This window comes from Hippocampus zosterae, chromosome 8 (assembly GCF_025434085.1).
Source record: "Hippocampus zosterae strain Florida chromosome 8, ASM2543408v3, whole genome shotgun sequence".
Taxonomy (NCBI): Eukaryota; Metazoa; Chordata; class Actinopteri; order Syngnathiformes; family Syngnathidae; genus Hippocampus; species Hippocampus zosterae.
Genome location: NC_067458.1, coordinates 24846909 through 24874731, shown reverse-complemented (window position 1 = coordinate 24874731; position 27823 = coordinate 24846909). Strand labels below are relative to the sequence as shown.

The 27823-nt window shown below is 49.9% G+C and overlaps 5 protein-coding genes across 9 annotated transcripts; 2 read left to right on the top strand and 3 right to left on the bottom strand.

Moving 5' to 3' along the window:
- The first annotated feature begins 219 nt into the window (after positions 1-219).
- Positions 220-3120, top strand: LOC127606058 (regulator of G-protein signaling 21-like). Of its 2 annotated transcripts, none has more exons than XM_052074056.1 (5): positions 220-585; positions 805-864; positions 1353-1414; positions 1536-1702; positions 1824-3120. In XM_052074056.1, the coding sequence occupies exons 1-5, from the start codon at positions 518-520 to the stop codon at positions 2013-2015; spliced, it is 549 nt and encodes a 182-aa protein (XP_051930016.1). In that variant the 5' UTR covers positions 220-517; the 3' UTR covers positions 2016-3120. The 2 variants fall into 2 exon arrangements, with proteins under 2 accessions (XP_051930016.1, XP_051930015.1); XM_052074055.1 differs by having other exon boundaries at positions 223-585; positions 1350-1414; positions 1824-3118.
- A 2729-nt stretch (positions 3121-5849) lies between these two features.
- Positions 5850-7757, top strand: LOC127606057 (regulator of G-protein signaling 21-like). The gene is made up of 5 exons (XM_052074053.1): positions 5850-6085; positions 6166-6255; positions 6730-6791; positions 6916-7082; positions 7172-7757. The coding sequence occupies exons 1-5, from the start codon at positions 5865-5867 to the stop codon at positions 7352-7354; spliced, it is 723 nt and encodes a 240-aa protein (XP_051930013.1). The 5' UTR covers positions 5850-5864; the 3' UTR covers positions 7355-7757.
- A 2570-nt stretch (positions 7758-10327) lies between these two features.
- uchl5 (ubiquitin carboxyl-terminal hydrolase L5) lies at positions 10328-14042 on the bottom strand. The gene is made up of 11 exons (XM_052074047.1): positions 13702-14042; positions 13283-13346; positions 13097-13202; positions 12890-13015; positions 12693-12754; positions 12463-12593; positions 12314-12377; positions 12043-12145; positions 11040-11153; positions 10702-10800; positions 10328-10616 (listed from the first exon to the last, which is right to left on the bottom strand). Exons 1-11 carry the CDS (start codon positions 13775-13777, stop codon positions 10572-10574), a joined length of 990 nt encoding a protein of 329 aa, XP_051930007.1. The 5' UTR covers positions 13778-14042; the 3' UTR covers positions 10328-10571.
- Positions 14043-14886: 844 nt separating this feature from the next.
- On the bottom strand, positions 14887-17626 carry glrx2 (glutaredoxin 2). 4 transcript variants are annotated; one of them, XM_052074060.1, is made up of 4 exons: positions 17540-17626; positions 16822-16888; positions 16114-16290; positions 14887-15814 (listed from the first exon to the last, which is right to left on the bottom strand). In XM_052074060.1, exons 2-4 carry the CDS (start codon positions 16885-16887, stop codon positions 15653-15655), a joined length of 405 nt encoding a protein of 134 aa, XP_051930020.1. In that variant the 5' UTR covers position 16888; positions 17540-17626; the 3' UTR covers positions 14887-15652. The 4 variants fall into 4 exon arrangements, with proteins under 4 accessions (XP_051930020.1, XP_051930018.1, XP_051930017.1 ...); XM_052074058.1 differs by lacking the exon at positions 17540-17626 and adding an exon at positions 17359-17511; XM_052074057.1 differs by lacking the exon at positions 17540-17626 and adding an exon at positions 16977-17306.
- A 4287-nt stretch (positions 17627-21913) lies between these two features.
- Positions 21914-27180, bottom strand: b3galt2 (UDP-Gal:betaGlcNAc beta 1,3-galactosyltransferase, polypeptide 2). Its single transcript, XM_052074046.1, has 2 exons — positions 26460-27180; positions 21914-23943 (listed from the first exon to the last, which is right to left on the bottom strand). The coding sequence occupies exon 2, from the start codon at positions 23676-23678 to the stop codon at positions 22404-22406; it is 1275 nt and encodes a 424-aa protein (XP_051930006.1). The 5' UTR covers positions 23679-23943; positions 26460-27180; the 3' UTR covers positions 21914-22403.
- Positions 27181-27823: the final 643 nt, after the last annotated feature.

Here is a 27823-nt window from a genome sequence, read left to right as displayed (position 1 = left end):
AGATGCGGGCCACTGCAGGACCGTCGTCCATTGAGGTATGTGGGCCGAGTGTACGAGTCGTGTCCGCCCCGGAGCCGGGCCAGGCCAATTTTGCTGACTGGGCGGTCAACTACGAGAAGAGAGGCGCCGTTTCCCTTCAAAACCAGCCGTCATAGCTCAACCGCGATGAAAGTCGCCGTTTGGCCATGAGCGCAATTCATGGCGGCGCCAAAAGACATCCTGTAGCAGGGAGTCCGACATCAAGACGAGGAAGGAAGAGACTACGGTGCCAGTGTTGGCTTCTTTCCAAGCGTGAGGTGGGAGGAGGAGGAGGAGGAAGGGAAGGGAAGGGGGTGCTTCCTCTTCAGTCTGGGCTGAGCCGCTGATGTCTCCCAGCCAGCGGCCCCCGCCGACGGTAACGGCGGACCTCGGTATAAAAAGCCACCGTCTCGGGCAGGGGGGGGGGGAGCCTCCAAAGGTTTTCTCGGCCGCGGCATGACCCCGAGCGGGAAGCCCGCGGCGCCCGCTTGACAAAACAATGCCAAGGCTCATCGTCCCAGCGCACTTCATCATGGACCGAGATGATAGGAAGCGAAACAAGAACATGTGAGTCGAGAGCACCGTCGCACAGCCTTCCGCCGTCCGCCGCCATCCACCCGCCGGAGTCTCCGGGCCAGCCCCGCTCCTGAAAAGAAGTCGAGTCGGCGGCGCTTTCCAGTCTGGACTGGACTGCCGCTCGCTTATCATAACATGCCCGACATTCTTGGACAGGTTGAGCAGAAATCCAGGGATAGATTGATAACCTTTTGCCTTCTATCTGCACAGCGGAAAGAACTTCATGTGCCGACTGCAGTGCATGTTCTCACACTCGTCCAGTTCCGAGAGGTAAGGAGAGCTGATGGGGTGTTTTGCGGGGATTTTTGGCCTTTTGAAAAGACACTCGCTGCCTTGCTCTTTTCCTTCCCATCTATGGTCGTTAGGAAAGGATTCAAACGCACGACGAGGCGCGGCATGCTTGCTTGCTTGCTTGCTTTGGCGCACGATGCGCGCAGTGAAACTGAATCCACGTTGAATCATCACATCGGATTACAACAAATCGGATTGATGGCTTCCTAGTTTTTGAAATCAGTCGACCGTCTGTTTGATCTTTGTGCAATTATTGTCCAATCGAGTGTAAGCCTCAACGCTATTGATCACACGTGACAATTTGACATTTCGGTCCGGATTTGAGCACTGATGGTGGATGTTTGACGCGCAGTGATTTGCTTTGGCGGACCACATCAAATGACGCGGAGGGGCCGGATATGGCCCCCGGGCCTCGTGTTTGACACCCGTGCAATCCTTATTATACGATTTGTGTCGTCTCTCAGCAGGCTCACGCTAGAAGATACCCAACAATGGTCGCAGTCGTTGGAGCGGCTGCTGGATTCAAAATGTACGAAATTCCAAAACCGTCGCAGGGATTTTGTGTGTGTGTGTGTGTGTGTGTGTGTTAGCACCATGAAGCTAAATGTGGTCGGGGTCCGCGGCTCTGAGTTGATTGTGGTCACCCTCAGACGGATTAGCGGCATTTCGCAACTTTCTGAAATCCGAATACAGCGACGAGAACATCGAGTTTTGGCTCACCTGCGAGGACTACAAGAAGATCAAGTCTTCCTTCCGAATGGCGTCCAAAGCCAAGAAAATCTACGAGCAATTTGTCAAAGCCGAATCTCCCAAAGAGGTACGTTGCTTGAAGCGTAAACGTCGATGGGTTCCTTCAAAGGGGAAAGCGGGAAGTTTGGATTTGGAACTTTTGTGGAACTTACACTGTTTCCCCCCGACCCCCATCCGCCTCATTCCAGATCAACATCGACTATCACACTCGAGAGCAGATCAAAAGAAGCGTCAAGAGTCCCACCGTCCACTGTTTCGACGACGCTCAGAAAATGGTTTACGGGCTGATGGAACGAGACTCGTACCCGCGCTTCCTACGCTCGGACGTTTACAGAATTCTCCTGGAAAACCTTTCGGCCGACGACGCCACCAAGGGTTGACGGCGAGAGGACGCCGGCGGACGTACGACCCGCGACTGGAATGCGGGGATTCCATTGGGCGGGGAGCCTCGGTCTTGTCCGAGGGACGAGGGTTCCGAAAGCCGGGAAAAGCCTCGCTCAAAGTCCTCAGCGGACCCTCGACTTTGCCCTGGACTTGATGTTCCCCGTCACAAGGATTTTTCCACACCGCCCAATATGAAAGCAAAACGACCACGGCGCGCCCGCCAGTCCCAAAGAAAATGAGTCATCGTTGCTTTTGGTTTAAAAAAAAAAAAAAAAAAAAAAACGCAAGATCTGAGTGACGGACACTGATAGAGTGAATAACGCACTAGCGCACCTCCGCCATCTTTTTTTTTTCCTTTTCTTGTGTGTGCAAGGTAGGAATCACACTCATGTGATGACGTACGTTTGGCAAAATGCTTTTGCTCCGTAAAATGTTTGAAGAGACAAATCGCACTTTTTTGACAATTGGGGTTGCGCGAAATAGGTTGCGCGCTCACAGACGTTAGCAACGTTAGCTTTGATCCGTCGCCATGACGGACCGAGATGACTGAGACAGAGATTTCGTTTTTCTTTTTCTTTTTTAATAGCTTGGATCCTAAATGCCGACTAGTGGCCAGACTAGAAGTGTACGATTCCTTTTTTGAAGCACGCAAACGTCAACGCTTGATTCTATGTCACACGTTTCATTGCTCCACTTCAATCTGCGCACACGCACACAGACTTGAAAGCATGCCGCTTATGGAAAATGTATAAGGTCATTTTACGTTCAACGTGCTCTTATTTATTTTCAACCCTCACCGTCATTTAGCGTGTTGCTGTTGTTCAAGTGCCTTTTTTTTTTTTGGTAAGTGTTGGTGATTATGAGTCCAAAGCAGATTGCGTCATTTCAATCCATCCGAATGAAGTCCATCATACAAAAAAAAAAAAAAACTTTTGTTGTTTGTCTGTTGTCATTGATTGTTGCCACCGGCGTGCGCGTGCGCGTGTGCGTGAGCTGCGACTTTCCCACGCCCCACAAATGGTGGCGACACCCTTCTCATGAGTCGGGATCGCAATTAACGCCACATCAACTGTTGCTAGCAACACTCAACAGGCCATATTTTTTTTTGTTTTATTTTTTTTTGCCCACATGACAGCGAGACGCATTTGGCTGATGGGACAAATTCTCTCTTGTCGCTTGGCCTAACGTGTGAATCGGTACGATTTCAACATCAATCTATTCGTGGTCTGAAATGGCTTGCAGACGTCGACAGAAAGTGGCAACTTGTCCGCATGGCTCGAGCCGGCTGAACAAACTCCCATGAAGTGATTCTTGAAAGGCACTTATAAATAAAATGTATTATTATTATTATTATTATTATTCTATGAATTATATTCGGGTGGAATGTGGCTCACTCATCAGCCCCCCCCCCCTCCCACACACACACAGGCACTACAAAAAGCTCTCCCTTGCATCAATATATAAATCCGTGACATCAAGCAGCGACAACATAATTTTCAATCAAAACCACATTAACTTACTTTTTTTTTTAAGCGTCTCAATCGGCACTTCCTAAACTACCGCCAAAATAAAAGCATGTAGCAGGGGAGAAAAACACAATATAAAAATAAAGCATGGCAAGAACTGGATTTTAACGGTAGAAAACAAAAACGTGTCAAAAGTAATAAACAGATGAGCATGATTACCTGTATGTACATGTTTCATTGTCCTTTTTGGGAGGTGGGGGAGGGGGGGGTAGGACAGATGCACACCCCTACAAATAATCTGCTGGTCACAATGAAGGGAAGAAAAAAAAATCATGATCATCAATAAGCAATGTGAGGCGTGCATGCATGAGGCAAGTATCAATGTCAACATTTGTTTGTGATGAGTGTCTTCAATAAGGTTGCGCACGTTCGGCTCTCTCGTTCGCTCGTACTTGCGAGGCGGCAAGCTTGGACGCTTTGTGCTTTCATGGGGTGGACAAACCAGTCGTGCTACAGTCGCGTTCAATCTTTTAGCCAGATGCTTTCAAATGGGTGCGGTTCTCATTTGGCCCGTGCTGTGAATCTGTGTGTGTGTGTATTTTTTTCTTTTTTACAGTGACATGGCAGGCCCCTAAATGTGTCACGACGACCCCTGCAAGATGTGTTGGGCAAGCTAGGCGAACTCTTGAGCATTTGCTCCTACTGCCGGAAAAAAAAAAAAATCATCGTCACGCGTCAACGTGCCGACTCTCTCACGCGTAAAATAATGACAAGAAAAATGCTGACGCCGCGTAGGGAACATGTGAAGCCGCCTTCACGTTTCACCAATGTGCACGTGTGACTCATTTTGCAGCAAATCAAAATCAAAAAATAAATCCCGCGCCGGCCAAAACGGGAGCAATAAATGCCGGTGACCAAAAAAGGAGGTTTGCTTTTGAACGGCTTTGCCTATTTTGGACGCTGAACCAAAACAGGACATAGTGATGGTGACTCATTTGGGCCGCAGTGCGTTAAGGTCACGCTGACAGTCACCGCACGGAAAGTAGAGCAGTGGTGGCATTCCGCTACGTGACATAATCTTGTTTGGCGGCAAGCGACGACGAACCAACGCAAAGCTCATCGGAAACGATGGCACTGGAAGCGAGGGCTTCAGCGTCTCCCTTTTGGATTTTTGCCGCAGTCTTTTTTTTGTTGCAGCCGACCCCATTTTGCAGACGCGCAAAAGCACTGGAAAATCGTGTCGCTGCGGCGGTGCGAGGCCGGGTCGGCGAGGTCTTCGCTGCGGGCCGTCAGAAATGCTGCCTTCCATTGACCATATACAGTCATTTCTCGTTTATCCTGGTTAATGGGGACCAAAACCAACCTCGTTTATCGGGGTTAATGGGGACCAAAACCAACCTCGTTTATCGCGGTTAATGGGGACCAAAACCAACCTCGTTTATCGCGGTTAATGGGGACCAAAACCAACCTCGTTTATCGCGGTTAATGGGGACCAAAACCAACCTCGTTTATCGGGGTTAATGGGGACCAAAACCAACCTCGTTTATCGCGGTTAATGGGGACCAAAACCAACCTCGTTTATCGCGGTTAATGGGGACCAAAACCACCCGCGATGAATGAAAATCCGCCAAGTGGCGTTCAATTAACATAAACAGGTCAAATACTAATACATACAAATACAAATATATATATATACTGTATATATTTTAAGCGGTCCTAAAAAAGTGTGTCGAAAGGTGCGAGCGCCTGGGGCGGAGCCGGGTGGTTTCGGGGTCAAAGTGGCGAAAGAATACAGCCGCGCCACGCCGTGCCGCCACATTAGTAAGGCTGTCAAACATCGGACGTGAAATTGGAACGCTCGCTCTTTGTTCGATTGCTCGTCAGAGGCGAAAAGCAACTGTTGGAGCGTGCCTGGCGAATGTGGCCTTCCGTGCAACCCTCGGTGACCGCCGAGCCGTACGCGATACAAACCATCGGACGGCGTTTATTGCGGCGCAACGCAAAGGACGTGACGTCCGACCACCATGTCAAGGTTTCAAACCTCGACGTGATTCATCATTCTTGGCGACGCGTGCGTGAGGTGTGAATCGGGGAGGAGGACACGTTGTGCTCCAACACGTCACTGAGTCATCGTTTGTGCTTCGGGCCACCATCAGCCAGCAAGCGGCGTCTTGCGCCCGGAGCGCAAGGTGGCAAGGGCGTGTCTGCCGGCGTGCGCATGTTCGCGAGCACCACCCGTATGCCAACAATTGACGGCAGCACCCAAAAAAAAAAAAAACAACAATCACAACACCCTGGACACGCAACAAAGCTCCCTGCAAGGTTGGAACGTATTGTGCAATAAGCGTGGCGGCTCCCTGGGAACGCCGCCTCATCTCCATGTGCAACACGACAGCCAAATGCGTGGAAGACCTGTCGGGCCGGGCCCGCCTCCTGCTCGTCAGCCGCCGCAGGGGAAACTATAAAGGCGGACGCCAGGCCGCCAGTCAAAGCAGAGGCAGAAGGAGACGCGCGAGCATGAAGGACGACTTAGCCAACTGGAGCGCGGCAATGGCCGACTCCGCCAAAGCCGCGCATCCGTCCAAAGAGGAAAAAAACATGTAAGTCAAAGCCACCATATCGCCACGCCTGACCTCTGACATCAAACTCAAGATTTCCTTTGATTTTTTTTCCCCCCCAGGGGGAGAAACTGGAAAAACAGAATCGGACTACTCTTGAAGACCAACTCAGCCCCTTCAATCTCAAATCGAATGAAGACCAAATGGCACAGGTACCTTTGTTTGTTCATTCAAATCTGCGCATTACGCATCCCATTTGAGACCCCATAACCAACAGACTGAATTGGAATCTATTTTAAGGATGGGAGGGGGATTGTGGGGGGGGGGGGGCATAGCACATAGAAGGGCCACGTGCCCAAGTCTGTTCCTGGAGCACCGCTTTCCATCCCGTTTTCGACGTCTCCAACGCGCCTGATTGAAAAGGTCGGGATGATTAGCGGGCTAACTGATGGTTTAAAACGCGGGTGTCGGAGGAGGGAGACGTGGAAAGCGGGCCAGATGCGGTGGGGGGGGGCAATCGGGGACGGCCTCTTCTGCTACGGTTGTCTCCCGGGACTGGAAGCAGCTTGAAAAGAAACTCCAGTTCGCAGGGAGCTAGCTTGCGCAAGTGAAGAAGCTAGCGCTAGCGGTCCCTTCACGTCACCTGAGCCGCTCGGTCGACTAAACGGCGCTTTCTTTGCCCGCAGGCCGACGGTGGATGACGTGACGCAGTGGGCGCAGTCGCTCGACAACCTCCTGGCTCATAAATGTAAGCATCGCCGGACACTCGCGCTCGGCGTCGACGGCTTTTATCGCCGCTACTTGGAGCGGGCCGCCGTCGGTCGGCTAGCGGCGGATCGATGACGTCTCTTGCGTTTGCGGTCCCGGCGCAGATGGAAAGACGGCCTTTTGCGTCTTCCTGAAGAGCGAGTTCTGCGAGGAGAACATGGAGTTTTGGAACGCCTGCGAGGACCTGAGGACGCTGTCGTCGCATCAAGAGCTGACGTCCAAGGCCAACAGCATTTACGAGGAGTTCATTAAAAACGAAGCTCCCAAAGAGGTAACGGGGCTTCGCGGGGGGTCCCTCGTTTATCTCGCTGGGCAAAACGGACGCCGTGAACACCGTGAATTTCCTCTTCCCCGTTGCAGGTCAACCTGGACTTTTCCACCAAAAACAAAATCACGGAAAATCTCAAGGAGCCCAACGTGGCCAGCTTTCTAGCGGCCCAGCGAAAAGTCTACAGCCTGATGGAGAACAACTCCTACCCGAGGTTCATCCACTCGGAGCTCTACAATCAACTGTTGGCGGCCGCCAGACGGCGACGGCGCTGAAAGTCGACCGAACGGCAGCATTGCTGCCTGGAGCCTGAAACCGTTTCCGAGCATCAACACTCGCGACAAGAGTGGAACACACAACTGAAGCCGTTTTAAGCTTCCCTTCATTCAATTTTTTTAACATTCATATGATGATGTTACGACCGGTTACGATTCACGTTGATTTCCTGTGATATTCGCTTTGATACTATGACGACAGACAATGTGATTTTGGATTTATGATTATTTATTTTTTTTGGGGGGGGGGGGGGTGTACTTGCTGCATTTGTGAGCAGCATTGCAGATGCAAGGAGTATTTGTATTTCTACTTGGAATGATTGTATGGATTTTGTTCTTTTGATATTTCGGTACATTTGTGAAAGCACCATAGAATTAAAATATTGGGTTTTTTTTCAGTGTTGCAATGTTTCTGAATTTACTTTTTTACGGGAGGGGGTGGGGGGGCGAGAGACGCATATGAACCCCTCCAAACACACAGTGGGGGAGAACAAGTATTTGATCCCCTGCTGACTTTACAAAGTAGGTGGAGGGATGTCATTTGCAACAAATGTACTCTTCAACTATGAATAATAATAATAATAATAATAATAACAATACAGGGTGGCCCGGTAGTCCGGTGGTTAGCACGTGGGCTTCACAGTGCAGAGGTACCGGGTTCGATTCCAGCTCCGGCCTCCCTGTGTGGAGTTTGCATGTTCTCCCCAGGCCTGCATGGGTTTTCTCCGGGTGCTCCGGTTTCCTCCCACATTCCAAAAATATGCATGGCAGGCTGATTGAACACTCTAAATTGTCCCTAGGTGTGAGTGTGAGTGGTTGTTCGTTTCTGTGTGCCCTGCGATTGGCTGGCAACCAGTTCAGGGTGTCCCCCGCCTACTGCCCGAAGACAGCTGGGATAGGCTCCAGCACCCCCCGCGACCCTAGTGAGGATCAAGCGGCTCGGAAGATGGATGAATGAATAATAATACATTTGATTTCTAAGCGCCTTTCAAGACACCCAAGGACACTATACAATAAAATGTCAAACAAAAATTCATTTGCATGCAATTGCCAGCCTTGGATACATCACACAAACGGCACTCAATATTTGCTACCAAACGCTTTGTTTGCAATTTGAGGCCAGACGTTTTCGCTGGTTCTTCACCAGGTTTGCACGCACTGCAGCACACGAAACACAACTGAAACAGACATGACACAGGCCGAGAGCAAACGGCAACAATGACCCAACACATTATACAACTAATAATTACCTCATGACCAACAGGTGTGCAACTGCAGGGGGAGCTCTACAGTGCCACCTGTTGGTCACAAAACAAAATCATGACAGCCAGTCAGTCCTCCCTCGTCTAAAAATTCTGCCGCTCACCTCCCGGAAGAGGGAGCGCACCGCCCCGATACACACTTTGGAGTTCTTTGCAAGTTTTCAATGCTCATCAGCGATAACAATTAGAAAACGTGGGTGTTCCCCATCACATCTGGCCTTGATGCACGCTCGAGTCAATTCAACAGATTTGAATATTACACAGGCCGTGTAACACCTTTTCTTCCAAAATGGAACAAGCCATACACCAAAATGACAACATCCAAACCTCTCATTTTTTGATTTTTTTTTTTTTTAAACAACAACTGCATAAGGCACGTTGGCTTTCACCGCTCTGCCCACTCAGCATGATTCACGTATTCCATTGTGGAATAAGGTTTGAAGCTACAAGGTCGAACGTGTGCAGCATTGAGGAATGCTTTTCAGATGCGCCATTTCACAACGCGGTCAAATCAGCCTGTTGTCAAAATAAGGCCTGCACAATGCTCAAACAGTCACCATGACTGCGTTTTTTTTTTTTTTGCCGTCATCATCGTGACTGACGTCTAAAGTGAGAATGGAACCGAGTGGCCTGTCAAGACAGCTTTGTCGCAAAACCTGCAGGTTTTCATTTTTCGCCGCGGGTTATCTTGACGTTGGTCCGGCGCATCCGAGGCGGTGCACGTGCGGGGACGGAAACACTTGTGCCAAAAATAGGCTCGGAACACGTTCTACTACGCAGCCGTGTCACAGACTCCAAACACGTACGCCGCGTTTGGATGAATACATGCAACAAATACCATGTCTACCATTTCTACAGTCAAGTGAGTCTAAAGTTTACTGCGGTGCGTTCTCCCGTGGATCGGAGCACTTTTCATCCGGCGCGCTCCAGAGGCCGCAGAAGGTCCGGTGAACCGTGAAGGTGGCTCATCACGTTGGGCGTTAACGACCCACTCGCGCTCGAGTTGCGGCACACACACCTGGCTAGTGGCGCACGCACCCCCCCACCCCGACCGCCCAACAGACGGAGTGTCCCTGCCTCGTTACACCGGCGGCCAACCATCGTCATTAGATCTGATGAACTGCGCCAGCTGTCACGGACCGCTTTGAGACTCATAGGGGTCAAAGTCAGGTCGTGGAGGGCCCGCCGGCCCGCAGGTTTTCCGAGTGTCCCCGTTCCAGCACACCTGATTGAAATGATCAGATCATCAGCAAGCTCTGCGCAAGCCTGACGTTGAATCTGTTCATTTGAATCGGGTGCGTCGCAACAGGGGAGACTCGGAAAACGTGCGGGTAGGCGGCCCTCCAGGAACCGACGGGTTGAGACAAGTGCATGCGGTTTGCGGACCGGAAACCATTTTTTCATCCCTTTTAAATTGCCCATTTTAATTCAGATCAACATACAGGACTCCGTTTTTGTCCCCCCCCCCTCTCCCCCATTCGATGGCAACGTTCGAATGATGAATCGGCCTTCAACACGAGCGTCGAGTTATTTGCGACTTTTGCGTCTTGAAACGTCGCAAATGAGAGACTGTTTCCATTCATTGTAATTGCTGTCCTCTACCAGTAGGTGGCATTCAACGACGCTCTTCACAGACGTGTTTGAAAACAAGGCCCAAGATAACATCAAGATCCCGTTTATGAGAGAGCTGCCGTGACGCGACGACACCAAGTTTACAAACTTCTGGACAGTTTTATTATGAAAATAAGACCATCTGCGCACGTTTCCTTCGATCGTGCACATCATCTGATGAACGCATGGAGAGCGAGTCTCTTCTCCCGCACCGCATTTCTGAAGTCTGGATGCGGACAAATAGCAGGAAGAACATGCTACGGGACACACCCGCGGCCACGGACGTGAATGCGGCGGATGCGGAGAATCTGTCGGTGGCTCACAGGCAAAAAAAAAAAAAAAAATTACTTGGCCTCCTGGGCTTTTTTGGCACTCTGTTTCTCTTTTGCCTGGTGAAAGAGAAATGGAAGGAAGTCAACAAAACAATTGACTCCAACCACAAAGCTAAAAAAAGAAAAAAAAAACGCAAGTCACCTTCTCCACCAAAGGTATTAACTGCTGGTGCTCGGCCAACGTCTTCAGTAACTCCATAATGAACGGAAGATAGTTGTGCTTCCGTCGAATATTTTCAACCTGGAACAATTCGGTCAACACAAAGGAGAGGAACGGAAAAGAAAAAAGGTGACCAAAAATAGTCTCAGAGTGGAAACAAAAACAAAAAAAAAAAAAAAACAAGACAATCAGCAGCCGGGCGTTTAGGACCATTACAGAGACGCGTGCGTGCGTGCCAAAATCAAATGCCAGCGTCAAGCGTGACGAATGACGATAAAGAAAAGACATTCCGGCAAAAGTGCTGAGTCGGCGACCCCCACCTTGTATCTTTTCAGTTTCTGATTTTCCTCCTCGATGAGGAGGTGGTACTTTGCGATCTCCGACTGAATGGAGCTGAGAAACGTGCTGCTCTGGTCCGTGTCCATGGGCTCATCCTGGAAACCAGCCACAGAAAAAGGCCGTCGGCGGCGCCATCCGCGCAAATGCACAGTTCGGACCCCTCGTCAAAAATTAAATAGCGGGGGGGGGGGGGGGGTCCGTCGTTTCCACGGGCGGCGCTGTCGTCTTGTAAGCGTCCGCGCGAAGCAACCGCGAAAGCGTCGCGGCTGACCTTCGCTGACCTTGCCGCGCGTGTTGTCACAATGACTGTGCAAGATGACGTTTGGCATGGGAACAAAAAAAAGAAAAGAAAAAAAAGAAAGCGCGCGACTGACGCCGCGATGAATTGCCTAATCGGACACCAAGACGAGGACAAAAGTCCGTCAGACCACAAATTGAGGCTTGGCTGAGCAACAACGTTGGTCAATATTCATGACTGCGGTTGTTTGGTGAGCATGCCGCGTTATCCCGAAAAGGCGCACTTCAAACTTCAATTTCTCCAAAATGGACGGGGGGGGGGGGGGGGGGGCACCTGACCGCGTTGGGTGAGGCGTCTGCGTGACAGACTGATGGGTGGGAAGAGGGCGCTCAAGGCACCCCCCCCCCCCCCTGGTCGCTGCATCGTGCAAAACAACATCCCCCAAATGGCAGCGTGGCTTGGTTGCCGTGGTAACGGACGGGAATTGTGATTTGAAGCCCCCCCAAAAAAGTTTCCGGCCGAGTTAAAGCAAAGTTGCGAGCGGCGCAGGAGCTAACACCGACGCGGCTTTCCTAAGAGTGGGCGGCGGCGCCACAATTTGTGATGCTCGGGCTAACGCGGCCGCTAGCGCCGTTGTCGCAGCTTTGGCAAAAGTCGCGGTCATTTCTGAGGAGCCGCGCGGCAACGAATGCGGCCGTGACGCCAAGGGACCCCGCCATGTTTTTTATTTTTTTTTCTCCCCTCACCTCAGTAAGCTGAGTCTGAAGCTCGGCAATCTTCCTCTCGTATATCATCTTGCGGTCGGACACGATGGCCATCAGATTGAAACGGATTTCACCTTCGCTGTACCTGAGACGAAATGAAATTGTGTCACGTGAAGAGCACCAAAAATAAAAATAAAAAAGTGACGGGAATCTTTTGAGCGCTTGCGGCGGCGGCAAATCTCATTGCCGGCCGGGTGCGTTGCCATGACAACACGTGCATAACATGAAAACGCGCGTTTGTGGAGATGCTCACTTTTGGATCCTTTTTTCGATGACCGGACGGACGGCGCCGATCCAGTCGTCCTGGTTGCAGGCACCTGGCGGGAAAACAGAAAGGTGTCGTTTCTGCGGCGAAAACCTTTCGCCCTTGACGACTTTGATTGTCCTCCCTCGCATGCTCACCGAGGTCAATGGGTCCTTCTCGAAGTCCGTCCAACTCGTAAAGTCGACCGTTGACGGGAACGTAACTCACAAAATGGAAGGCGTCCTCGTCCTTGGCGGATGATTTGGCGTCAAACTCAAACATTTGCTGCCTGCAAATGACGACGATGACGACGACGCGTTCCAAATAAGATGACAAGCGCCGATTCGAATGAAGGTGCTCCAAACGCAACGCCAAAGAATCCGGTTACCTGGCAAAGCCGTTGTGCACCTGTCTGATAACTTCAGAGTTGCTCAGAGCCAAACCTTTCATCTGAGGACCAAAGCGACATTTGCATTTAAAGCGCGTCGTCGAGGAGGGCCGCAGCCCCCCCCCCCCAAAAAAGTGCTGACCAAAGAAGAGAAATTCCGCCTGCCATTTTTCACCAAAAAATGCAAATGAGCATACCGCGGCGTCAAAACTCTGCGAAAACTCTCGGAACTCGGTGAGCGTCTCTCCAAGCAGCATGTCGGGGTGGGAGCAGTTGAGCAGGACACTGACGATGGCCTGCGTGGCGCAAGCGTTGTTGATGACCTGAAATCACACGCACGCAGGCAGATGACGACGAAGGTGAGATTGGATTGAGCCGTCATGACAAATCGTACACCGGCGCACCTGTTTGGCAAAGAAGATTCGGTCGAGTCTTGAATCCTGTACGATGGATCCCGCCGGCTCTTCACCCGCTTGCCACTTAAAGAGGAAGATCAATCCATGGACGGGCCTGCCAAGAGATAGCGCGGACATGAAAATCGGACGTCTTCGGCATAGGCGAGCGAGCTCGGCGCCGTGACCGATCCATACTTCAAGTTGTCAAAGTTCTCCGGATCCATACTCCAGATCTCTTCAACCTGTGCGCCTTTGCAGCCTAGAGTGACACAAAAAGGCAATTCGAAGAACTCCTCTCGGCACGGTCGCCATTGAGACGCGGCCGCGGCATTTGATGAACAGGCGGCGAGGGCTTGATTTTTCACGCGCCGTACATTTGAACGCCCGAGTAATGCTAACCAATTAGCGTGAAGCTCGATTGTCGTCAGCGGCGAAATACGCCACGTCGCCGGCATGGGACTTGACGGGACGGCGCCGCTTCGGAGACGGCCTCGCTTTTTCAATTCACGCAGACGTGATGCCGAAACGAAGAGCGCGGCGGGCGTAGCTCGAGCGCGGCGGGCTACAATGGTTAGCCGCGCCGAACGCGCGCGGCTCGAGCTCGAGCAACTCACCGAAACCCTTGATCAGCTCCGTGAACACCCCGGGGTCGCTCTCCATGAGACACCACTCGCCCGCGCTCGCGGCCATGATCGACGGCGTTATTCGCTCAAGATAACAGGGCGCATGGACTGGATGCAAAGCTAGCTGCTCGCAGTCAAGCTAATGTCACTCGGGCTGCCCCGCAGGATGGAGACCGCCACCGTGCGTTCACCGGGAGCAGGGGTGCGCTCGTTTTGTCGCGCGGCGGCGGCGGCGGCGAATTCCAACGGCGCTTGACTCGTCTTCCCTCTTCGCCGGGTTCGTGCGCGTTCGGATTCACGACATTTTCGGTGCCCTTCTTCTCACTCGGGACGTTTCGTGTCGCCAACAATTGCTGACAAGCGTAAGTCATTCGTGTCAATCCCCGTTGTTCCATTTGATAAACCTTTTTTTAAAATTACAGTAATCCCTCGTTTATCGCGGGGGTTACGTTCCAAAAAGAACCAGTGGTAAATGAAATCCGTGAAGTAGTGATTTTTTTTTTTAATTATCCATCCATCCGGTACCTCTGCACTGTGAAGTACAGTTATTATACAATACTTAACTATTCATTCATTCATTCATTCATTCATCTTCCGAGCCGCTTGATCCTCACTAGGGTCGCGGGGGGTGCTGGAGCCTATCCCAGCTGTCTTCGGGCAGTAGGCGGGGGACACCCTGAATCGGTTGCCAGCCAATCGCAGGGCACACAGAAACGAACAACCATTCGCACTCACACTCACACCCAGGGACAATTTAGAGTGTTCAATCAGCCTGCCATGCATATTTTTGGAATGTGGGCGGAAACCGGAGCACCCGGAGAAAACCCACGCAGGCCCGGGGAGAACATGCAAACTCCACACAGGGAGGCCGGAGCTGGAATCGAACCCGGTACCTCTGCACTGTGAAGCCGACGTGCTAACCACTGGACTACCGGGCCGCCTATACTTAACTATGTATATATATATATATATATATATATATATATATATATATATATAATGAAATCAAAGGCCAAAACCTTTTTCAGGACCAATTAGAAAAAAAACGTTTTCAACAAATAACTAGAATCGTTTTTGGAAATAATGCCGTACTTATCCTACTTCATACAAAAGTCCACCGATACATCATATGATGGCAGAGAGAGAGAGAGAGAGATGTGCAGGGCTCTACGACAGTTTCAAATGTTAGAATCAGAATCATCTTTATTGGCCAAGTATGTAGAACACACAGGAATTTGTCTCCGGCCGTACACGCTGCACGAGTATCGTCATAAACAAGGACATTCCATAATGTTAGTGACCCGTTGTGCGGTGGTACCACCCAATGACAACTGTGAGACAATGTGCAAAGTATCAAGCAGAGTTAAAGTGATCAGTAGTAGAATACAAGACAAGAACTGTTGTGCGGTTGGTGCAGAAAAGAAAGGCTTTCAATAAACAAGAAAGATTCATCATTAGAACGGGAGATATTGGACGTCGGAGGCGCAGCTGTCAAATATATCCCACTTGACGTGAATGCGTTCGGAGCCAAAAGAGCTTCTTCCAAGTCCTTCAATACCGCCGTCAAACGTAAACCACATCGCCACGCAGTCATTGCACTTTGCAATCACATTTTATTTGTGATGATGAGCCCCGCGAAATATCACATTGGAGAGGCACCGTTTCATTTGTTACATGATACAGACCGCGTCCCAAAGTAAAACGCGATCACCGAGGAGTTTTCTGTGACGACTAAAAACAAGAACTGCGACATTGCCGGACGCTTCAACAAACGTGTGAAAGCTGAATATCGTCAACTCTTGGAGGAAAAATGTGTTGCATGATTAAGTCTGAAGTGTACTTGGATAAATAAAACAACAACAACAAGAACATACAGCTTGTAGCGCAAGATTTAGCCAGCGTTTATAAATAGAGAATTGAAAGAGATCAAAAGAACGGTTAGTCATTTTGCAGATCCGAACCGTCCGCTTCCTGAGCCTTCGGAGTCTGGAGCGCAGCAGGGAGCGCACTGATTGATCAGGGGCACTAACTTGCCCTGCTGATGGAGCTGTTTGGTATCGGAGCCGCCCCCGATACAGCTTCCGTTAATGAAGACTCTCGGCACCTGAACACACACATTTTGCCCGGAGGTGTGTTGACAGATACCAGTCATTTTTTTTTTTCTCAGCTCTTTTTTGTCTCTGTTCACCCGCGCTCAAACTTTATCCTGCCCAAATCATTCCCCCAAAACGCACTACATCTCCATATAGAGTAAAACAAAGTTATGCGTCATACAGAAAAACTCACGACATAATGAAGTATACAGATCCACGAGATTGCATGATTAAGGTGACAAAGCGGATTGTATTACTTTTTTTTTTTAAGGAAAGGAAATCCACAAACAAAAGCTAATGAGGTTCTTACCGTTCTGGCACCGGTCATCTGAGCTAAGGCCTCCTGTAATCTCCTCCCATCATCGTGTTCATCAAGTTCAACGACTTTGTACGTGGCGCCGATTTCATTGAACACGTTTTTGGCCATTTTGCAGTACGGACATGTGGTCTTGGAAAATATCACCACGCAATTCTGTGACACCAATTCCTGAAAGGTTTGAAAAAAATATGGACTGTATTACTTTTCCATATATATATATATATATATATATATATATATATATATATATATATATATACAGTATATATATATAAACACACACACAAAAGTTTGGGATATTCGGCTTACATTTACGGACATTTAAGTAGAAGGGTGCACTGCTGATTTCCTCATCTCAAAGCATTCACCGAAAGAAAAGTTAGCAACCATGGTGGGGACGCCACAACCAAAAGTGTCAATGTCTCAATCACTCGTCATCATGTGCCCCCGAGCCTCCATTCCAGCTTGGAACAGCAAATTGTGCAAAAAGTACAGAAACACTGGACAGTTGGACAATGGACATGGGAACCCAAAAGCTTGGAGAAGGTCACATGAAGTTCACCTGTAAAGGTTTGAATGCATTTCAGGCTCGTCCTGAAATTTCACCCGAAAGCCAAATACCCCAAACTTTTTGTGATTAGTGTGTGTATACATAGATGAATTCTTAATACATGTAGTAAGGCTTTAGGGTCTACTTACATGAACAAACTTCACACAAGCTGTACTGGTTGATGCTCCTGTTGTGGAAGATGCAAAATTCCCCATTCTGAAACGAGACGAAAAGCGGGAACTTGAAACAAAAGGGTTCACAACACTGACGATTAAGCTCTAGCATAGAAAGTGCTTCTTATAACCTTGAACGTGGCACTAGATCACAAGAATGGGTGAAGGTAAGTATGAAATACAAGTACGGAGTTGTTGATCGTAACTTCCATAGGTCCATGGCGAGTGGTCATGTAGCTGACGCGTTTGGGTGATGCTTTGTTTCACTCGTTTCCATGTCGTGAGCAACTGCTTTGCACAAGCGTCATGCATGTGCTTAATCCAGGATTAGAAACCAAAGTGGGTGATGTAGGGAACGCCTTCACATTTTTGAGTAGCACCGACGCAGAGGAGCTAATCTGTTCCAAATCGAATGTTCGGCGCTGTGTAATTCAATCCCGGCCGTCTCAAGGGGAGAAATGTTACGCGTGTAATGTATGATACAGCAAATGAGTGTATTTGGCAATGAATAACCTGCGACATCGGGTCCATGCCGCTCGAAAACACCATCCAGCTCGAGAAAACATCGACGAAAAAAAACTACAAAAGTACCCAAAAATGTCTTATAACTTCAACGGGTTAAACATGCCGTTAGTGTAAAAAGATAGCACTCGTACATGTCGTCACACGTTTGTTTACGTTCACTTGATCCTACCTTTCACTAACACCGGAAGTGGTAACCGAACGTCTTCTCGACGCAGCTAATTTACGTCACAAGTCCCACGTGACGGTGATGGGGATTGCAATATTGTCGCACTTTTTTATTTTGTTTTGGAAATCTCATAATCACACAGCCAAATATTTTAGTTTACACCATGTTTTAAGGTGTTTTTGGATTTATATGGGTTTTTGCAATGAATTTCTCTAATTTGTCGATAACAAGAAAGAAAAACCTAATAATAAAACATGTGTTATTAATTTTATTATTTCATTTGCATTTTCATTTTATTCTTAATTAATTATCAATACATATTATTATACACAATAATAATAATAATAATACATTTTATTTATAAGCGCCTTTCACAACACACAATAAAACCACAGATAAAATTATAAACAAAAGAAGCGAAGCATTCTCTCTCACAAACACACACAGAATCCCTAGCGACTTTTTCTAAGATTATTGGAGATTCCGATGTGAAAGCGCGCATCGTTTACTATAGCAAAAACTCGGGAACTCACGAAAATAGTCGTTACTTTTGCCCTCCCTCCCCTTCGGAGATGACATGAACTTATCCATCTCATTCAACAGTCGTGAGTCAAAGCAAGTCTGATGATGTGTGCTATATCCCCTTTTAGCCACAAGAGGGCACGGTTGCTTCATTGTGCTGTGCCCCAATTAAGATGCAGCCACAGCATATCGCAATAGAGGATCATTTATAATTTAAAAAAAACTACTGTGATGAGTCTGCTGTGCCAAAAGTCTATCAATTGTACGTGTCTTTTTTATCCGACTGAATTCATTTAATTCAGCGAATCACGAGCGCTAGTCAGTCTGAATTTGCGTTCAAAATAGGGGAAAGGAAGAAGAAGAAAAAAGACGGTTTATGTCTGGCGCAGCCTTGATCTCGACTCGTCCCCACCCTCGAGGCGTCGCGGGCCAAGGTGAATAAGCAAACTGCCGCCGTTGGTGTGCGGAAGGCCTGCAGCGATCGTTGATGCTGCCCTGTTGGCTGAGGAAGTCCGCCATCCGCCTTGCACCCAACTCGTTTTTCTTGAGCAATTCATTCCCCCAGTGTCATTTTATCAGCTCCTCGGAGGCCCCAGAGCAAACTGCAAGTGTTCAATGGGATTTCTTTTTTCACACTACAGCAGGAACCCGTGCTTCAGGAAACATTTTATCAGAGGCCCGATAATCTTTTGGAGAGCGCACACCGACATGCCACAATAAGTTTAATTGCTAGCTTTTTTTGGCCCAAAGTCAGATCACGATGTTGACACAATAACGGATCTCGGAGACATGCGCTCGCTCTGGATTAGAACAAACGGTAGCAATCAAAAGTGCTTCCAAAAGAAAGAAACACGAGTGACAAATGATGTCAAGCGCATTTCCAAAATACTTTCAAGTTGCCGCATCAGCTCGCCTCTTATTTTTGCATGTGAGGGATTTGCGGACTCTAGAACGACATGTGCTTGAGCTAAATCAAGGGTGTCCAAACTACGGCCCACCATCCATTTTTTTCAGCGATCGGTGGAGATCGCGGGAACGGTCGTTTTCAAACTTGCAGTTGACGCGCAGGCGACGCCGCAAACGATTCAGCGCGCCGTTATCGGCGTGGTGCGGCCGCACCCGCACCCGTAGCCCCCGACCATGTCGTCGCTTGGCATCCTCCACTGCCTGCCTCTCAGTCATTACTATTGTTTCTCTCCCCGCATAACTCAAGGGATCAATCCCCGGTTGCTATGGAAATGAAATCAGCCATGCAGGTACCTTAACGTGCGTTGCTATGGCTTCTCCTGCGCATGGACTGCAGCAGTTCACAGGCTGAAAAAGACGGCAAATCTATTCAGTGTGACTTGATAGTCTCATATATTTGCCCTGCCAAATATGTACGGTCTGTTTTTTCTCTTTGTATTCCTCTTTTTTTTTGTTAACATGGCTCGTTTTGAAGAACGGGCCTAAAGATCGTTGTGATCTCGGTGCCGGACGCCGATATTCTCAAGTCTCATTGGATTATTTGAAGTGACTTTGAGACCTTCACTGAAATCATCAGAAAATATCCTCTGCAAAATCGCCGCAAAACATTTTTAAAAAATGGTATTCCCTTTTTGGAACAACGACAACAGAGAAAAAGCGCGAGCTGCTGCGGATACTTTTCAGACGCCGCACCGTATCTCTCCTGCGAGTGACAAGCGCTCTCGTTTTCCACGCAGCCGACTGGATTTGCTCAGCGGGGCGGCCCTGGCAAACTGCAGCCGATGTCGTACATCGCGGGCAAGAGCTGACCTTGTGGAGGAGCCGTTTCTTTGCATGACAATGAGAAGAAGAGAGGAGGAGGCTGGTGTGCCACTCGAGATGGGAGCGTCCAAAATTCAGAAGCTCCATGCAAGCATGCGTGAAATAAACAGAGCGCCGGGATCCAAGAGGATCCGTCACAGAGACAATCAAACCTGGACGTGACGCATCATCAAACTTGATTGGAGAAAAACAAAGCGAGGCTTCACGAAAGGAGGATTATGACAATGACGCATCCCGGGGAAAATACGAGCTGACCATCTGGCCTCTGTGTGCCACCATTTTTTGCAGAGTTCCGCACGAAATGCATCGAAACTCCAAAGATTTTGTTTGGATTTTAATTTGTGATTTTACTTCAGTTTTCACATTCCTAAAAATATATATCTACTGTATTCTCACCCCTCTATGCCCGCTCTCTCCTTTCTTATTCACTTTTTTCTTTTTTTTTTTTTTTTTGCCTGACCCATTTTCATTATTCGTGGAAAGGCCGACCGAGTGCAGCCGGATGCGAGTCATCGGGCGGTCTGATTGCAAAAGGACACGCATGAATGAGACCTCGTCTCGTTCCCCATCGCCTCTCCTTTCTAGCCGTGACTTTAATCATTACAAATGGCGGCGGGGTGAAGTACGCCACAATTGCACCATTCAGAATCAAATCAGATTGGAGAAAGGTAGCGGCAGTTGTTATTTCCTTGACAATTGCTTTGTTCTTTGAAAAAGGGTATCGAGGACTTTCGGAAACGCTCAAAGTAGCATTTGAAAATTCAACACTAACTTAATATCGGAGTGACGCTGGGTTCCTGCTTGGCACAAATCTTTCACAATGTTCTTATGCAATATTATTTGCTTCAGATGATATCTGGCGATAGGATGACATGACTCTCAGACTCATCTGTTTCAACTTCCTCTTTCTTTTGTAAAGACGCCCGATGTGCCTCTGAAATCATAAAGTCTGTTTATAAGTCTCCTCGTCCAACTTGAGAATTTCAGTGGCCTCGACTTAGATTCTTGGATATTAAATACAATACATGCTGATTTACATAGCGCTTCACAACAACTGTAATCACAAATACTTTGGATATTCAAAACTCACTTGAATTGCAGAATGGTTCATATCCATGCCAGTCTCTTGGGTGGGGGTGAGGATTGGTCGGTCATATTTAAAAAAAACCTTTTTAAAAATCAAAACCAATGTTATTTTTTACAGGTATTGTCAGATCCCAGAATACATTACCGATAGCTAGCTAACTAACTACATGGCTAGCTAGCGAGATAGCTATACAAGCTAGCTAGGAAGATAGACAGGCTAGCTAGCGAGATCGATAAACAAGCTAGCTAGGAAGATAGACAGGCTAGCGAAATCGATAAACAAGCTAGCTAGGAAGGTAGACGGGCTAGCTAGCGAGATCGATAAACAAGCTAGCTAGCTAGGTAGAAACTCTGTGAAGAACACGGCCTACGCTACTGGACTTGCTGAAGAGGTACCACTGCTTGCATTTGGTGTGTTATTTCTGTCGCCATCCCACACATCAAGAGCACATATCCAAAACAAGATGAAAGTCAATGGCATCAAATCGTGCTATTCCAGTCACTGTGTGCCTGTGTGCAGGTTCTTTTGTTTTCTTGCACAAGTCCCACTGACAGCCTTTCATCCTTTAATTAGAAATCCAAAAATAAGTTTTTCAGCAGAATGTCATATATGCCCCTGAGCAATAACCTTCATGCTTAATTCATTGCCTTGAGTTTGTACCCCCCCCCCCCATCTCCATTATGCATTCTAGAACCGGATTGAAGCATTAAAATGAAGCTCGTGCGATGTGATCATGGAATTAACATTGATACCAGCTGCTCTGTTCACCTCTGCTGTGGGGGGTGGAGGTGGGGGGGGGGGGGGGGGCAGTGCAGTTGCCACCAAACAGTTGCCCGTCTCGATGTGACTTACAGGCTTACCTGTCCAGAGCGGAGCCCCCCCCCCTTTCACCCAAAATGAAGCTCCCCCCGTGCTGCGTTTCACAGAATATCAACGGACGGATGGATGAACTCGGTCCAAGCACAATCATCGTTGTGTGCTTTCACGTTTATTTCCTTCTTCTTTTTTTTTTTTTTTTAGATAAAATACAGGATATGGCAGATAAAGCTTTGGAATTGGAACGGGAACGTAAAGTGACAGAAACACAGAAAGAGGTCCGGAAAAGTGGTCAACGCCAGCCAAAGATATTTTCATCGCTATTTAGGTAGTATAACTTTCAACAAAAGACGGATACATTTCCCTTTGTCTGTGTAAACACGTCGGCGGTAACTTTTGAAGCTTTTTTTTGTTGTTGTCGATGCATCCGTGCGGAATACTGCGTCGACTTTGAGCGCGCGCCGTCGGGACCCACGCTCCGCGTCACCGATCCGGACGTCCGTACGGATACAAGACGTGACATTTGTCTCCAAATGAAAGCCAAACACTTCGAGGCATCATACACAATAGCAATGACACAAATGACACAAATGTGCTTTTCCTTGGCGGCGACTTGCGCCGAGGTCAAAAAAGGTCCCGGCGTCGGCGGCGCCATCACGGGGGCCGCTCGCCGTGGAACCGCCGCTGCCTGTACCTGCCGTTCTTTTCCTTTGCCGCGTTGATGCAGGCGTTGTGCTTGTTACTCTGCAAGTGGTTCCAGTACTTGATCAGTTCGTTGGGGTGGAACTGATGCGACGTGATGAGGTGGCTGTACTTGCAACTGGAATAGGACACCCGCCAGTGGTTGAAGAGGAATTCGTTGGGGGGCGGAGTGGGGTCGATGCGCAACTTTGCCAGGCAGATTCCCACGTAGACGTCCTCCAGGTGAAGCCTGCGGATGCCCAGGGAGGCCTGGTAGATGAGCCGCGCCATGTCGCCCGAGAAGACGTAGCCCGTGCCCGAGCAGAAGGTGGGGTAGCGCTCGCTGGGGTACAGCTCCGGCGGCATGTACCACTTGCTGTCCCGATTTCGGTTGGGCGCGTAGCCTCTCATCAGGTAGCCCGTGAAGTACCTGCGCCTGGGAGGCAGCTCGGGCTTCAGCAGCTTCTGGATGAGATACTCCGTATTGACAAACATGTCGCTGTCCGTCTTCATCACGTAGGCGGCGCGCGGGCAGTACGTGGCCACCCAGTTCATGGCCATCAAGGTTTTGATGGTCAGGTTGTGATACGTGTCCCGATAGTCTTGCTGGATGATGTCTCGGTAGACGCGGCTCTCCTCCTCGATGGCGCTCTGGAGGAAGGCGTCGGGATTGGCGCCCACGCCCAGCAGGAAGAGGCGCACGAAGCCCAGGCCGCCGGCCACGCTGTCGTTGCCCCACGTCCGGCGGATGGCGTGACGGGCGTCGGCCTGGCCCGGCTCGGCGGCGATGAGCAGGACGAGGAAGGGCGCGCCGTCGCCGCACTTGAAGGGTTGGTTGAGGATGTAGCGGTAGGGCTGAGCGCTCAGCGTCCCTCCGGCGTCCATCTCCTTCTGCAAAGTCTTGTTGGCGCTCACCGAGTCCCCGAGCGCCGGCGCGGCCGTTCGGGCGCCCGCCGCCTCTCCGGCCGGCTGGGAGCTAAGATTGAGCGGAGGCTTGGCCTCCCGCCAAAGGCCCCGAAGGGAGCCGCCGCCGCTCTGGTTGGCGCCACGGAAACCCCTGACGGCGTAGGCCAGCGGGTTTTCCCGCGGCCCGGCCCGGCCCGGCGGCCGGTCCTGGCGGCCCAAAAAGGAAAAGAGGGTGAAGAGCAGCGCCAGCGAGAGGAGGCCCGCCACCTGGGTGCGGAATAGCGAGCGCTTGGCCGTCCACGTCATCTTGACGGGACAGCAATGGCGCCGTCTCCACTGCATGCTGCGGGCCGGGCTTGCGCGGGGCCGCTGCGCGAGAATGGCCGGCGACGCTCGCGCGCACTGGCTTCCAACATGTGGTTGCCCAAAAAAGGCGGTGCGCTCCGAGTCGCGGGATCCGGTACAAAGGCGCGGTCGAGCTCAAATGCGGCCCCGGCCGGGCGGCGATTCCTCCTGGGGACCTTCGGGATTTCCCTTTGAAACTGGAGATGAGAACGTCATGTCGTGCGCCTTGCCCTCCGTCACTTCACTTCCTCCGAGCCGAGATCTGAAAAGAAAAGATCAGCGCATGGGACTGGCGTTCTTTTCGCTCGCATCAACTCGCATGTTCATTCATTCATTCATTCATCTTCCGAACCGCTTGATCCTCACTAGGGTCGCGGGGGGTGCTGGAGCCTATCCCAGCTGTCTCCGGGCAGTAGGCGGGGGACACCCTGAATCGGTTGCCAGCCAATCGCAGGGCACACAGAAACAAACAACCATCCACGCCCACATTCAAACCTAGGGACAATTTAGAGCGTCCAATCAGCCTGCCACGCATGTTTTTGGAATGTGGGAGGAAACCGGAGCACCCGGAGAAAACCCACTCAGGCACGGGGAGAACATGCAAACTCCACACAGGGAGGCCGGAGCTGGAATCGAACCCGGTACCTCTGCACTGAGAAGCCCACGTGCTAACCACTGGACTACCGGGCCGCCCCAACTCGCATGTAAATTGTCCAATTGCGCTGGCGGAGAGGAACCTTTGACGCTCCTCCTCGCCCAGCGGGGAAATTACATCTGCCTTTTCAGGGTCCGGCAAGGGCAACGGCGCTAAAGCTCGTGCCGGCCTGCGGCGATGACAATCTTTTCCCGGCGGCGGTCACCTTAAAGCTTATCAACGCCGCGTCGCTGTCGAAATGAGAGCGCCCGGATGGTGATATAACATCCACAGTAGAAAGCCACGCATAGATTACGCCCGTAGTGACAATCGGAGATGGCATCTTTGGTCACCGGGACAAAACTTGCTCATGAAAAATCGACAAAGGTCAAGAAAAGACGCGAGACGGGAATGGCGACGCGTCAGAAATTACTCGCTACTTTGAACAACGAACGTGTTCTATTGTTACTGTAACCATGTTTAGCATCGAAGAATGACAGCTTGAATTGGAATCAAATGAACACCCCCGCCCCCGTTCTACACGCAATCTGGCGAGAGCAATGACTTGCTTATTTATCCTGCTGCTGAGCCACGGATCGAGAAGGCTTGCTTTCAAGAAGGGACTTTTTTTTTTTTCTTTTTTAGCTCAAGGGCATCCTGATTGGGCTTGTCATAAAACAAATGTCCCAAGGCTTCCCTCACTGGGCTCTTAAAGTCAACAACTTTTGGACAGGTAGTACTCCCCCCCCCCCCAAAAAAAAGAGAACAAAGTCAAGGTGAGGGTGGTCTTGGCACTTTCTCCTCACAGCATTCCTTCTCTGTCATGAGAAATTTGACCAGATGAGAACTCTGACATCACATTTTGATCAATGTGATGATCAATTTTGATCCTTTCAATATAAATTGAAACGCTTCCCTCCCCCAAAAAATGTTTGCACTTGTGTGTTGAAAGATAAAAATACATACAGGCCAGGAGTGTGAGGTCTTGGAGAGCCCCTATCCAGCCTGATTTAGACGCGCCCCCCCCCCCCCCCCACCTCCGAGACACCCAATTGAAATGATCAGGACGGTTCCCAGGTTTCTGAAAAGCTTGCTGCCAAGCTGATCATTTGAATTCGGCGTGTTGGAGGAGCCCCTCCCCCCCCCCCCCTCGAGGACCGGACTTGCCAGTAACATCCTACACTGGAAGTGCCTTTGACACAAAAAGATGGCATATTTACATTTTCTGAATTTTTAAAGGTCATAAAGTGACTCCGCCCCCCGCCCCCCCCCAAAAACAATTAATTACAAAAACAATGAAGTGAGGCGATATTACCGAAAGACGGGAGAAAGGAACCAAAACAAATCCCGCTCACACTTAGCTGCGACTTTATGGCTTAACCTGGCTTCATTTCTCATCAGGGGGAGGGGGGCCTATTCTTCACGTACACGGGACCAAAAGTATGAAAAACAGCCCGAGGCCATAAAACTGACCAAGATTGGCTGTCATCCAGCGTTTCTTTGGTGTGACGCGAGCGGGTTTTATAACCTTGAAAGGTCAGATGGCGGCACCACCCGTTTTTGTTGTTGTTTTTTTTGGGGTGTGTCGAATCCATTGAAGTCGTTTTTTAATGTATTTTTATAGTCTGGCTCAGCTGTTGGCAGCAATTCCCAGATTTGTTGCCAAATGCCCCGGAGAGCATCGGAAACTCCCTGGCCTTCCCTCTTGGCAGGGGCAAGCCTGTTTGTTTTTGGGGTTTTTTTTTATTTTTTTGGGGAACTTGATCATTTGCAAATGAACAGCGAATACATGAAGTCACTTCCCATTCGGCCGGAACTCAAAAACAATTTTGCGCTTTTGTCTCGGGTAGCGCATAAGTTGCGCGGCCGAAGGAAAAGCCCGCCGCTGCGCTCACCTGCTTGGACACCTGCCCGGGCTTACTTTTGCAAGCGGTAAACGCTCGCCGGGAGGAATCGGATGCCCGTCAAAACGGGCGAACGACTCCACAGCTCATGAGCTCAAGCGCCTACGCGGGCAAGCAAGCGGAAAGGCGGGCGGGCGTGATGGCCGAGCGCGACAGTCAGCGGGGAGAGACAGTGGGTGGGGACGGCTAAATAAATGATGAGGATGTGGAAGGAGTCGGGAGATGTGCAGCGCAGCGTACCTGCTGTTCCTCGCGTCGTTGCCGCTTCTGTCGACGGCTGCAATCCGCCTGCCGCGAGCCTCCAGTCGACCACATCTCGGGGGTCCGAAAAGGCCTTCTTTCCGCCGCTAGCCGCACCGGTGTGTCAGGTCCTCGTTCACGGCCATCTCAACAGTCTTCAAGCCTGCGGGGTTTTGTAGCCCCCCCCCCCTCTGCTCCCCCCTGCTGCAACGCCTCCCTCTTCTGGTCTCCGGCAAAACAACGCCGCCCCCCGAAGCGAGCCGCTCGGACGCTCGCCCTTGTTTACCGAGTTGCTTTTGCCAAAACGTAGACCGGCGATGACCGGCGAGAAGGCTCTCGCCCCGGCAGCCGCACGCGGAGAGAGCGACGGGGGCGAAAAGGCTCGAACGGTCCCCCCCTTAACAATGGAATCCAGCGGGTCTCATCCCGGTCGCGCGTATCTGCGGGAAAAGCAAAACCTCCGCCCCCCCGCCCGCGCGCCGCCTTCCGTTCATCTTGTCCGCCTCGGAGCGACCGCGGTGGGCTTTACTCGCGGCTGACGGGAGTCCGAGACCGGGCTGGATGTCAGACACGGCCGCGGTGACGGAGCTCGAGCGCGTCACTGCGTTTTTGAGGCCGGCATCTCACGTGACTTCGCGAGCCGCTCGTGCTGCATTCAATGAAGGTGGGACAAACGAAATACCGTCAAACCTTCGAATGGTTGACGTTCCGCCACAAGTTAATACGGTCTTCAACAAAAGTTCACCCCCCCCAAAAAAAAAAATACATTACAGGAGCAGGTGATGTAGAAACACGTTCAGGGGCTTATTAAAAAAAAAACACCTACGAAAATTGAAGGGATACAAGTAACAATACTGACGACAAATATATCTGCTGCGTCATTCTTAGTATTCTAACACCGAGGGGGAAAAAAAATCTCATCAAATCACACAACAGCACGCCTAATCGAAAACATGAGACAGTCGAGTTTCAAAAACCTTCTTTGACATCAAAGCTTCCTTGACTTCATGGAGACCCGGAACGTAAATCAATTCCCAAATGCAAATTTGTATTCCATAATTGGACGCGACAGTATTTTCATCAAAAGCGTCCTCCAGATGTCTGGCACGTTGGGAGCTAACTGGTCTGTGCGGTTAGCTCGAGAATTTATTATTATATCATTAATATAATTAATAATATATTCATATTATATTATGAATTTATTATATAATTTTCGTACTTGATACTTGATATTCCCATTCTGATTGTGGAAACGGATTTTTTAAATGTTTTTCCCCCCAACTCGTTTCACAACTCCCATTTTTCCCACATCCAGTAAATGCATCGTGTATCCTTCCCCTTTTCCTTTCCTGCCCGTTTCCTCC